Raw genomic sequence first — 12,867 nt, 5'->3', positions numbered from 1 at the left:
ATTTTCCTCATGAACATAATTTGCTTCTGCATTTTTCTCTTTGCCCTTTACAGAAGCCTGATAAAGATCTACCAAATGTTTGGCTGTACGACAAGTACGTCCCCAATGTCCTGTCATGCCACATCTGTAACATGTGTCTTTTCCTTTCGAAGGAGTTTGTTTGTGGCTTCCAGATGACTGCCCCTTCTGTTTTTCAAAATTTTTGAAATTACTGTTTCTTTGAAAATTGTTTCTACCACGACCACGGCCGCGTCCGCGATAATTTCCACGGCCTCTTCCACGGCCATTGTAATTTCCACGTCCACCTCTTCTTGTAGCATTTGACTCGGGTGGATAGGAATTTGTTGCATTTGCCTCATGATGAGTGGCCAAAGACCCAGTTGGTCTCAGGTTATGATTTTTCAACAAAAGTTCACTATTTTGTTCCGCAACAAGCAATACACTCATTAATTCATTGAACCTTTTAAAACCTCTTTCACGGTACTGTTCTTGCAACAGTATGTTGCTTGCATGAAAGGTAGTGAGTGTTTTTTCAATCATCTGTTCATCCGAAACTGGATGATCACAGTATCTCAATATAGACACTATCTCATGTATGGTTGAATTATAATCAATTACAGATTTGAAATCCTGGAACCGTAAATTTGTCCAATCAAATAATGCCTTAGGAAGGAGCACCCTTTTGTGGTGTCCAAATCTTTCATTAAGGCAATCCCATAATTCTTTGGGATCTTCAACCATCATGTACTCAGTTTTAAGGCCTTCATGTAAATGATGCCTTAACAACACTAAGGCTTTTGCCTTATCTTGTTCAGTAACAGGTTTTGCAACAGTCATTGCAGAAGTGGTAGTATCAGTTGTTTGACCAGAGGGACTTTTATTTTCTTTAACAGTGTGCTCCAAGCCTTGAGCTTTCAAATTCATCATTGCATCCACTTTCCATTCCAGAAATTTCTTTCCAGATAAATCTAAGATGCTGAACTGTCTTTTCATAAGGTCTCCCATTTTAGCTACAACAAATTACGTTATAATTAGTTTATAATAACAAATTATACGTACAACTCACATGTTTAGTTCTTCCATATTTATAATTAAGTTAATAAGACACGTGATAATTAAATTTAATATAATAATAAACCAGAAATAATATAATCTTTTCTCCCCTTGGTTTATTATTGTGAGTAATTATATGATTAGACAAAAATTAATCATGTTAGTTGCAAAAAAAACAAAACGACAACAATAACAGTAGTAACAACAATTATAATGATAACGGTAATATTATACAATGATGATTAATAACAACAAACATAATAAAACAAAAACAAGCTTTTAATATACTAAAACGACAAAATAAGTGAGTTTTACTTATACATAATGACAAAAACTAATATTGCTACTAATAGAACTACAAGCGCCGTAATTAGAAGGAAATATTGTTTTATCTTCCTTAAATCTTCTTCAAAGGTGAAGTTGTGGGTGTTTTGGGTGTTCTGGTTGCCGTCGTCGGGGAACATATCGGAGAAGAAGGGGGTGATAAAATTTTTTAGGTGATTTTTTTGGATAAAAAGTGGGAAGGGATAAGGGATTTGTGGTGAAATTGGGGGAAAAATCCGCCTTTTATAGAGGTAGGTTTATCCGTTACTGTTTTGTACATCTGTAAATATATCATATAATAGTCTAATGTACTGGCATAAAATTATGGTCCATATATATATATTTATAACTGTAAAAGGTTATCACACTGGGAATGCAAGCCATAGTGGTCCGAGAGCCCTAATATCTATAAAAGATCATGGGTTCGAAAACGGAAAGAAACACAAAAAGTATAAAAAAGTAAAAAAATAATAAGTATAAAAGGCTGCATCTTTTTGTTAATCTAGTTAATAATATGCATGCAAAGTTACTACTTAGCAATTATAATAACTAAGATCAAAAATTTACGTAAAATGAGTATGTAATATCAACATGAATCAAACAAAGAAACATCAACATGAATAAAACAAAAGATGATAGTAATGAATTCACAAGTAAGAGAACTTTCACCGTTGTTTTTGAGGTATATATAATACAGTAAATGTTTGAGTTTCTGGTATAGAGGATCCCAAATATGGGCAACTATAGAGCATACTCCTCGAAACATTTAGAAGTAGATAGTATTATTTGTTATAATTTTTAGAAGTAGGTATAAATATACCTGACTGGAAACTGGTGCTGATAACGTGTTAAATATTTTACCAATAGAAAGATGTTGGAGAGTAAGAGAAGTAAAGAAGTAAAAGTAGTGTAGTAGTATTACTCCGGTTATTTTTTGCTTGTGTAGTTCACAATAGTGAACTTGCCTTTTATAGGCAAATTTTCTTATTAAAATATTTTGCATGATTGTACTTTGTTACAAATTATTGTACTAGTTTACATGCTCATGTGAACTTCACTTGTAATTTTTCTCAACACTATCTCCCAAATTTACATTCTACTATTTCATCAATACAACATGCTTTAACAGCTTTTACTGTTTTTGGGCCCAAGCTTTTGTAATGTGGGCTGAGTTGGGCTAGTCCATTTTACTATTTTAGACGTGACCCAAATAAAGTGTATTATTAAAGCTTGTAAGACAACTAATTTGCTGACAATTCCTGTAATTGATGTAATTACTTGCTCTTTGGTTAAACTGGTTATGACTATCAACTAATAAATTAAATATTTAAAAAAAAAAATTGGTAATAATCCTTTAAAGTACTGTAACATTTCTTCATTAGTAACAACTAAATATTGGATTAATTTCTCAACATGTGTTACGGTATTTTCTCTCATACAGGGTACGGTTTATATTACTCCGTACGACATACTGTACTTGGAGTCTTGGACTGATAAATTCCGATAAGCTATGCAGGACTTAATAATTTAACATTAAGCTTGTTTGGCGATAAATTGAGATCTGATTTTAAAAAAACTGTAATTGAGTTTATAATTCAATTGTAGAGTCCAGGATACAGCAGAGTCCAAATCAAAGATTTTGTTACAAAAGAACTCAAATTAATCACTGTGAAGCCGGAATCAGCATCATTTTCAGTAGCCTTTCAACAATATGGTAGAATATACATGTAAACAAATATGATAGACAAGTAGCTTTACCAATACTACATAACACTTGCATCCTGCTCAAAATGAGTAGCGAAATTTCTCGTGGCACACCAAACTTAAGCTTCTAATACATTACACTTGCGTTCGATTCCTTTATTTGGGGGACTGAAAATTTATGATACATGATCTTCGCCTTAGTTGTTTAAATGGCAGTCGCCTCACATAAAGAGCCCACTACCACTCTATTAGTGAGTAATGGTGTACTGCTTTGTGGGCATGTAATACATGAAAAGGAAATACTAGAAACCGTGAACTTGAATGCAAGTTTCTTTTTTGACAGGCGAAGATATATGGTAGAGCATCGCTACACTCTTCTAAACATCGTTCTTTTCCAAACATAAATAATTCTATATCACTCAGAAACTGTACAGTTAACAATGTAGAACATAATTTCTTAACATAAATACCTGGTGTTTTACTTCACCATACAGAAGTGCTCTTAATTATGTGCAATTGAACCGCTGAAGCCCTTTTGATGACTGTTGGCAGTGTGTGCAGCCAAATGGTGCGTAACAGAACCTTGCTCACTCTACATCAAAGAACCAGGGGAGTACCAGCTTGATCAGTGGATGAAGGTTGCAATGCACGAATTCTTATGTCAAATTTTCTCGGGGTACCAGCTTCACTGGTATTTGATCCATCAGGTACAATTGGATAGGAGGAATTTTTGTCATCATAAGCTTCACCAACATTGTTCCCACATTTGCGACAAAGGAGTTTGGTTCTTCTTCGAAATAAACCCCATGAATTCTTCGATATGAAATATGGTACACATTTGATTTCATCAACCTTCATAAATCTGCTCTCATCGATTTGAAAAAAAGAAATGATCCCTCTCTTTATTGATTTTCCATATTTTGAGCCAATGGTTGCAGTATTCCTGTTGGATGAGCTCAAATTCAGCTCATAACCGCATGCACCGCAACTAAATGAAAGACAATTGAGTTAGTAACACATCATGAAACAAAACTCTCAAGGTCCTACAATATAACAGCACTCATGAGAGGACAAGGAAAAGGTTAAATCAAAACCCATTAATTTTGCCAACAAATCGTAGTAGTATAAGGCATTTATTGACACAACCCTCCCCTCCCCCTTCTGTCCTCCCTAAAGTATGAATATCTTTCTAAAAGTCAATACAATGACTATTCTTTAATCTTTCATTATACGTCGTCTGACTAAATGTAGAAATACATCACCGGACTGTGGAATTTTCTAGATCATGGAAGAAAACTGCAATCTAAAAATCGAAACACTCATTTTTGTCACGATTTCTTGTGTGTGTATGCCAATGAACATTGCATAGTTACTTCTCTGCTTCAAGCTCTTTAACCAAAACGAAACACTACTGAGTGTCTGAGAACATCCCCCCCCCCCCCCCCCACCCCCTACAGCTCCTCAATGATAGCCATGAGAATGACTTAGGTTTCAGGTCTCCAAAACTCCTCTCAGTGACTGAGACATCAGACATGTCCTGTGCATTTCAAGAATCACATCTGCTCAATCCAATTTCTTGGAGATTTTTCGAGATACCTACATAAACTATCAGATTTGCCTTTTATACAGCAGTACTTTTGGTTTCAGACTTTCAGGTATAGAAATTTACGATAATGAATGTCAAATTTCCATATGTCATCAAAAGGATTAAGCTTGATGACAATCCTTATCTCAACAAATTCCCACAATTACTGGATAGATATTCAAAGATGTCCTGAATCCAGTATACTTTGAATAGTAAGTCAGCAACCACAAAACCAACTATTTGTCAAAGTAATATTGTAGCTTACCACTATATGCTCCCCTCAGTTCTTTCAACACATCAACTATCAGATACCACAATGACTCGAGATAAGGCATGGTAAAGAATAAAGATTACCACCTCCATTAAGCATTAATTGAACTTGAGATGAGGCTGGTAACTTTAAAAATCAATACAATTTTAAGCCATAATGATCAGCATATAAGACCAAATGACCACAGCATTTACGTACTTGGATCCTTAACCTACCTCTCCGTACCAGAGTTGGCACGATCCTTCAAATCTTTATCTTTCTATCAAATCGTAAAATAGAACTAGGAAAATCTAGGTGTATCGATGTCGGACACCATTTTGAGTATGACACTTTTGGCAAGTCTAAGTGGCATAAATATGTGCTCGTTCTTATTACTCATTACATATTATGTCTACCAAAATATGTTCCCACCATTTGTGCAATCCTTTAACTTTTCATTATTTTCATAAAGGAAAGAATCTGACCTCATCTCATTCTCCAGCTAATATAATCAAAGCACATGGAAGGCAATTGGGCAATCACATCCTAACCACCTTCTCCTTTACTTCTCTTCTTTTTCTTTCTTTCCTTTCTTTTCAAAGGAATAATCACCTTTTTACACATTCAAACAAGGAGACCGAGAAAAAGAATAGAAGAATATATCAAAATGTTACGAGTACCAAATAGACCTAATTGACATACTCGTATACTCCCTTCGTTTCGAATTTATTCTCATTTGTCTCATCACTAGTTCAAACACTATCAAAGTATCAATGTGACTAAGAAATCAAGACAAAGGGAGTAGTTTATGTTCTAATAAAGTATGACTAAACAAGGTTGATTCCACTGAACAGGTTAGTTTTGTTCAAGTTTCAGTAACAGGTGAGTATATTTTATTCAATGACATGCTTAAAATAGTAAAATCTTAATCACTAAGTTTTACTTGGAACAAACTATTCCTCTTCATTCATCAAACATGAAGACAAACTAAACTCCATTCTATGCCCTTTAAAACAATCCCCAACTCATTCCGGATTTAGTCGTTACATTACTAGTTCAAATTACACTACAATTGATTCCAAACAAAGGGAGTACTGAAGTACTCAATTCAATCATATGAGATTAAATTTATCAAATAAAAGATCCAATCTTTCCGAAAACTCAATACTTTCATCAATTACCAACAGAATTCATCAAATCCCTTGAATTACAAGAACAAATTCAACAAACCCAATTCAAATATGATCAAATAAATGACTAATTCAAACAAAACAAATAACCCCAAATCATAAAAAGGGGTTAATTAAAAAGAGAGAAAGAAATAAACCTGTAAGATACATGTCTTTGAGAAGCAAAGGATTCCTTGTAGCTCCCAGTAAGATACCCTTCAATTTTTGGAGTTTCCATCTCAAATTCTTTATTTTTTGGTCTAATTTTCTCTCTCCTCTTCTGAATTAAGTATAAAAAATTTGCAGAAAATTGGAAATTGAGAGAGAGATTGGAGAACGTGGTTGATGTTTCTGGGGATCGTGGGTTGAGACCGTTGCTAACAAAAAAATAATAAGAAAAAAAGAAAAGAAAAAAAAAAAAACTGGAAAATTGATGAAGTTTTGAGGAATTATTAGTGAGAAATGAGTAAGAGTAGGTTTATCCGTTTATGTTTGTTTAGACTTTTTTTTGGACTTGGTTTTCAGATTGTTGGACTTGTACTGAAAACTCCCTTTCAATGACATCATGGGAAATACACGGCTTTTACGCATTTCTGTCAACCCAATTGTTGGGGGGTTTTATTAGAGACTTTAGGGTAACTCGTCTTGATTTCTTGAATAATCCCGATGTTTGTCGTTTGGTTAATTGTTAAATACCGAAGGTTGTTGTAGATTAATTTAAATAAATAATGAAAATAGTTTCAAATAGTAATATGGATGGCACATTTGTAGTTGTATCACTATTCAATTAAAAAGAAATAAGGTTATAGTTGAGATTATTTTGAAATAACTTGATGTTAAGATTATCTTCGACAAACAAGATCACAATCTTCACATATATCTCTACCTTTTGCATGAAGTGTCCATACAAAAATGTCATTTCATGATTTAAGTGACTCTAATTTTTCATAGGTTTTTAGCACCTAGATAGGATTTAGAAATTGTTTCAATTTTGTTACTTGTGACAATGTGGAGCCGTGGAGAGTGACTTATTTTCACTTGTTTTAACCAATTATTCCCTCCATCTCATTGACCAAAGATTCTCATTAAACCATCGTTTTGTAAGATAATATTGAATGACTGAAGTTAAGTCTTAAAGGCACTACGTACAAATTGAAGTATACAAAATGAAGTTGTGGTGTCCACCTAAAATGACCATAGCACCCCCTCTTCTTTTCAAATTATAAATGATAATCAAAGTAAAGGAAACAAAAAGGAAAGAATAATCAATCAACAAATAGAAAGGAAAGATTAATCAATCAACAAATAAAAAGGAAAGATTAATCAATTAGCAAATAGAAAGAAAAATAATAATCAATCAACAAGTAAAAAGGAAAGATTAATTAATCAGCAAATAAAGAGGAAAGGTTAATCAATCAGCAAAAAAAGAAAAGATCAATTAATCCGCAAATAAAAAGGAAAGATTTATCAACAAACAAATAAAAAGGAAAGATTAATCAATCATCAAAGAATCTAAGTACATAAAATAAAAATCAATTTTTTGAATTAAGTGCAAAATAAATAGATTACATTATTTGTTTTGTGTCTATACAATCAATCAATAGTTCAATACTCACTCCTTTTCTAAATAATTGATACATCTGACTTTTTCACTATTCATATATTAACTTTAACTATAGTTTTTTTTTTTTTTAACACATAAAAAAACTAATTTTATTATGAAATATATTAGTAGTACGAAGTATTTAATAAGCGTTAATATAAAGATTCATACTACTATCAAGGTTTTTTTTTATTATTATTTTTTTATATATATATGTTTTACTTATATTTAATCATATGTACCGATCTTTCAAAAAAAAAAAAATCATATGTACCGAAGGTCAATTATTGCATTGACATGTGTGTCAAATTTGACCTTGTCAATTATTCAAGAATAGAGGGGTACATAATTCTAAATTTTTCATCAATGCAAAATCATCTTTCATAAATAATCAACTTAATCTATATCTAATCTATACTTAGTATTTAAAAATCTATATCTATCTATCTATACTTAGTATTTAAAAACACAAACCATAATTTTTCATATGACACATGTCATTACAAGTCACTCACTACCACACATGACACATGTCACCCATTTTGATCTTTTTGTTTAAGTCTTTATACATTCTATAACTTGCAAATTCAATTAAGAAAATGAAGTGTTTCATTTCCATCATAATAAAATAAAGTTGAACCAATTAATATACATCACATAAACATATGAATTGAATTATATAAAAATTGTCTTTTCAACTAATAGACTTAAAATATAACTTAAACCAATATGTCATTTCATATCCTAAAATCTTCATGTATATATATGTATCTAATAAATTCCTTTATCTTTTTCCACAGTTTTATCCTCATTCTTTTTTTCCTTTTAAATTTTAACAATGAAACAATTACTTCGTATTTCATATCAAAAGTTTCAACTATTGAAAAACATACCTACACATAAAATAACCTAGATAAGAACCCGTGCATTGAACGGGCCAAAAGGCTAGTTTATGATAATATATGTAAGCAATGAAATACTATCAATTAAACTCATACAAGTCATACTATATTAGGAAAGATATGATAATATCTTTACAAAATATTATGATTATGCAAGATATATTTTCTAGTAGTTTATCTTAGGAAAAGATACTTAATTTCCTAAGTTAGATAAGCTTTGGTTTTCTTGTTGCTCAAGGAGAACTCTTATATAAGTATTGATGTTGGTGAAATAATACGATCAAGAAATACAATTCCAATTCTTCTATACTCTAAATTCTATCATGGTATCGGAGCTAAGGTTGCTTCAATAAACGATCTTAAATATTTTTTTTTTTTTTTTTTTTTTTTTTTGGATTTTAATCCACCATGGGCGACACCCCACCACCTCCACCAACACCACCAAAAATCGAGCCCAATTCTCCATATTACCTTGGACCTCAAGATCGTCCAGGTGACTTCATAACCTCTCAAAGACTTAAACTTGATAATTACAATGAATGGTCACACGCAATTTTTATAGCATTGTCATCGAGGCGAAAATTTGGCTTTCTCGATGGCACCATAACGAGCTATGCTCCCCCTTGCACTAAGGATGATTGGGTCACGATACAATGTATGCTCGTATCGTGGCTTATGAACACTATTGACCCAGAGGTTCGTTCTATGCTCTCGTACTATGACAATGCTAAAAAGCTATGGGACGATTTGCAAGAACGATTTGGCCTTGTGAATGGCCCTCGTATTCAACAATTAAAATCAGAAATTAATCGATGTGAGCAGCCCAAATCAATGTCAGTTGCGGTTTATTACAGCAAATTGTCGGTCTTATGGGATGAGCTAGACAAACACGAGCCATTAATAGGTTGCAAGTGCGGCAAGTGTACGTGTGATGTTGGGAAACAGCATGCTGCAAGGCGTGATGGTGATCGATTGCAGCAGTTTTTACTTGGGCTAAACTCTGATTTTTATGCTGCACTACGCTCCACTCTTCTCTCACAAGACCCCTTACCTTCCTTGAATCGAGCCTACCAAACTATTGCTCAAGAGGAACGCGTTAGAGGGATCGCAAGCCACAAGGAAGAAGCTCCTGAAGTTGTTGGCTTTGCGGTTCGGATGGACAGCAAGACAAAGCCTCGGCTTTCGCGTGCTGAGAAGGCTGCTCTTATATGCACTTATTGCAAGCAGAAGGGTCATGATGAAACTACCTGTTTTGAGAAGCATGGCGTCCCCGAATGGTACACAGAAAAGTATGGTTCGAAAGAGCCCAATAAACGTCCAATGGGACGTGGCAATGGGGCTTCCTCTGGTCGTGGGCAGGGCACTCAACACAAGGCTAATGCAACCCCCCCCCCCACGGCTGCCCCACCTAACCTAGCTGCTGCCGGCTACTCCCCTGCTGCCGCTGCCCAAATTCCTCCTCTCTCTGCCGAGCAGTGGCAGGCGCTTATGGCTGTGATGGGTAATTCTCAATCTCCACCCAATTGTGTTAATGGTAAGTGGATAATTGACACGGGTTGTTCCCATCATGTAACCGGAAATATTTCCTCCTTGGTGAATATTCGGGATGTATCCCCTTGTAATGTTGGCCTTCCGGATGGTCAAAGCGTTGTTGCTACAAAGGAGGGGGTTGTCAAATTAACCGACAAAATTACCCTTCATAATGTTCTCTTTGTACCTAAATTAAATTGCAACTTAATTTCAGTTTCACAATTGTGCTCTACTAGCTCTTGTGAAGTCATAACTAACTCTATTACATGTACTATACAGGACCAATGCACGAGGGAGGTGATTGGCACGGGTGATCTACGGGATGGACTATACTATTTTCGAGAGGAGGCATCCATAGCGGCCGTTTCTATTGAAGACTCTTCCATATTGAAGCTTTGGCATAGGCGTTTGGGACATCCTTCCGAAAAAGTTGTAAAACTCCTTCCTTTTCTTAGCAACTCTAGGGGTCATTTAAATAAAGATTGTGAAGTGTGTCATCGTTCAAAACACACTAGAGACAAATTTCCTTTAAGTGAAAATAAAGCTTCTCGTATTTTTGAAATAGTTTATTGTGATTTATGGGGACCATACAATGAACCCTCTTCTTGTGGGGCTCATTATTTTTTGACTTTAGTTGATGATTATTCTCGTGCTGTTTGGATATATTTGTTGATTAATAAAACAGAGGTGTTTAAGATGTTTATGTCCTTTATAGCCATGATTGACAGACAGTTTTCCCAGAAAATAAAAATAGTACGAAGTGATAATGGTACTGAATTTTTTTGTTTGAAAAATTATTTTGAGGCTCAAGGCATTCTTTTTCAAACATCTTGTGTGGGAACTCCTCAACAAAACGGGAGGGTAGAGAGAAAACACCAACACATTCTTAATGTTGCTCGTGCCCTTCGATTTCAGGGGGGGTTACCAATTTATTTTTGGGGAGAATGTGCCCTTGCAGCAGCCCATCTAATTAATAGAACACCATCTGTTCTCCTTAACAATAAAACCCCTTATGAAGTATTATTTGGTACTCCACCATTGCTTAGTGAGTTGCGTGTTTTTGGGTCATTATGTTTTGCTCATAATCAAAAGTCAAAGGGTGATAAATTTGCAAGTCGTAGTCGCAAGTGTGTCTTTGTTGGTTATCCTTTTGGAAAAAAAGGATGGTATTTGTATGACTTAGATAAAAAGGAATATTTTGTATCAAGGGATGTACGATTTTTTGAGGATGTTTATCCCTATTTAGATGCCGAAAGTACGAATATTGATACTTCCACTCCTAGTACGGATTTAAATGTTGTTGTGGATGAAGACTTGGATTTATTGTACACTCTTGGGGAAGGCTATAATGCCCTCGATAATGTGCCACGTGTGGACAACGTGCCCACATTGCAGCCAGTTGCCGAGGCCACCATCCAAGCAGAACCGAATACAGCAGCCACGGCACCTGAGACTATGGGGCGTGGTTGTCGAGAAAAATACGCCAACAGCAAATACAAGGATTTTGTGACTCACACTCAAGTTACTCGAAATAGTCCATCTCCTTCACCTGCTCCAGTTGTTTCACCTTCCTCAGGTATGCCATATCCTATAGCACATTATGTTAGTTGTGATAAGTTTTCTGCAAAACATCGAAACTTTGTTGCAGCTATAACAGCAGGACGAGAGCCTCGTTCCTTCAAGGAGGCAATGCAAGATGATGATTGGAAGATAGCCATGAAAGAGGAGATGAGTGCTCTTGAAAAGAACGGCACGTGGACCTTGGAGAAATTACCTCCCGGGAAAAAGGCCCTTGGTAGCCAATGGTTGTACAAAATTAAGTACAAATCTGATGGTAGCATTGAGCGTTTAAAAGCTAGATTGGTTGTTTTTGGTAATCATCAAACCGAAGGCATTGATTATGATGAAACTTTTGCCCCGGTGGTCAAGATGACAACAGTTCGAGCCTTTCTTGCTATAGCCGCTTCGAAAAATTGGGAGTTACATCAAATGGATGTGCACAATGTCTTTCTCCATGGTGATTTACATGAGGAGGTGTATATGAAACTTCCTCCGGGTTTTACTTCAGATGAGCCGGGTCTTGTTTGCTGCCTTCGAAAATCTTTATATGGTCTTAAACAAGCTCCTAGGTGTTGGTTTGCCAAGCTCACGACTGCCTTGAAAAATTATGGTTTTGTGCAATCTTATCCGGATTATTCTCTTTTTACATTTACCAAGGGGTCCATCCAACTCAACGTTCTTGTTTACGTTGATGATTTAATTGTGGCCGGAAATAATTCAAATGCTATAAAATTGTTCAAGCATTATTTAAGTTCTTGCTTCCATATGAAGGACTTGGGAGTACTCAAATATTTTCTCGGTATTGAAGTGGCGAGGAGTACTAAGGGGCTGTTCCTAAGTCAACGTAAGTATGCTCTAGACATAATTTCGGAAACGGGTTTAATGGGGTCGAAGCCTGCGCATACCCTAATGGAACAAAACCACAAATTAGCCCGAGCCACTGGGCCTCTTCTCACAGACCCTGCTGCATATAGGCGTCTGGTTGGCAGGTTGGTTTATTTAGGAGTAACTCGCCCCGACTTAACTTACTCCGTGCATGTTTTATCGCAATTTATGAAGGCACCAAAGCAAGAGCATTGGGAGGCTGCAATGAGAGTGGTGCGTTACCTCAAGTGCACTCCAAGTCAAGGAATTCTACTAAGGTCGGATAGCGAGCTCACATTGCAAGGGTGGTGTGACTCCGACTG

General features: G+C 35.3%; 1 protein-coding gene across 1 annotated transcript; it reads right to left on the bottom strand.

The window, feature by feature from the left end:
• Positions 1-3,206: 3,206 nt before the first annotated feature.
• Positions 3,207-6,570, bottom strand: LOC145585398 (uncharacterized protein At4g08330, chloroplastic-like). Its single transcript, XM_081642102.1, has 2 exons — positions 6,244-6,570; positions 3,207-4,069 (listed from the first exon to the last, which is right to left on the bottom strand). The coding sequence occupies exons 1-2, from the start codon at positions 6,321-6,323 to the stop codon at positions 3,679-3,681; spliced, it is 471 nt and encodes a 156-aa protein (XP_081498228.1). The 5' UTR covers positions 6,324-6,570; the 3' UTR covers positions 3,207-3,678.
• Positions 6,571-12,867: the final 6,297 nt, after the last annotated feature.

This window comes from Chenopodium album, chromosome 16 (genome assembly GCF_948465745.1).
Source record: "Chenopodium album chromosome 16, dcCheAlbu1.1, whole genome shotgun sequence".
Lineage (NCBI taxonomy): Eukaryota > Viridiplantae > Streptophyta > Magnoliopsida > Caryophyllales > Amaranthaceae > Chenopodium > Chenopodium album.
This window is presented reverse-complemented; position numbering and strand designations above follow the sequence as displayed.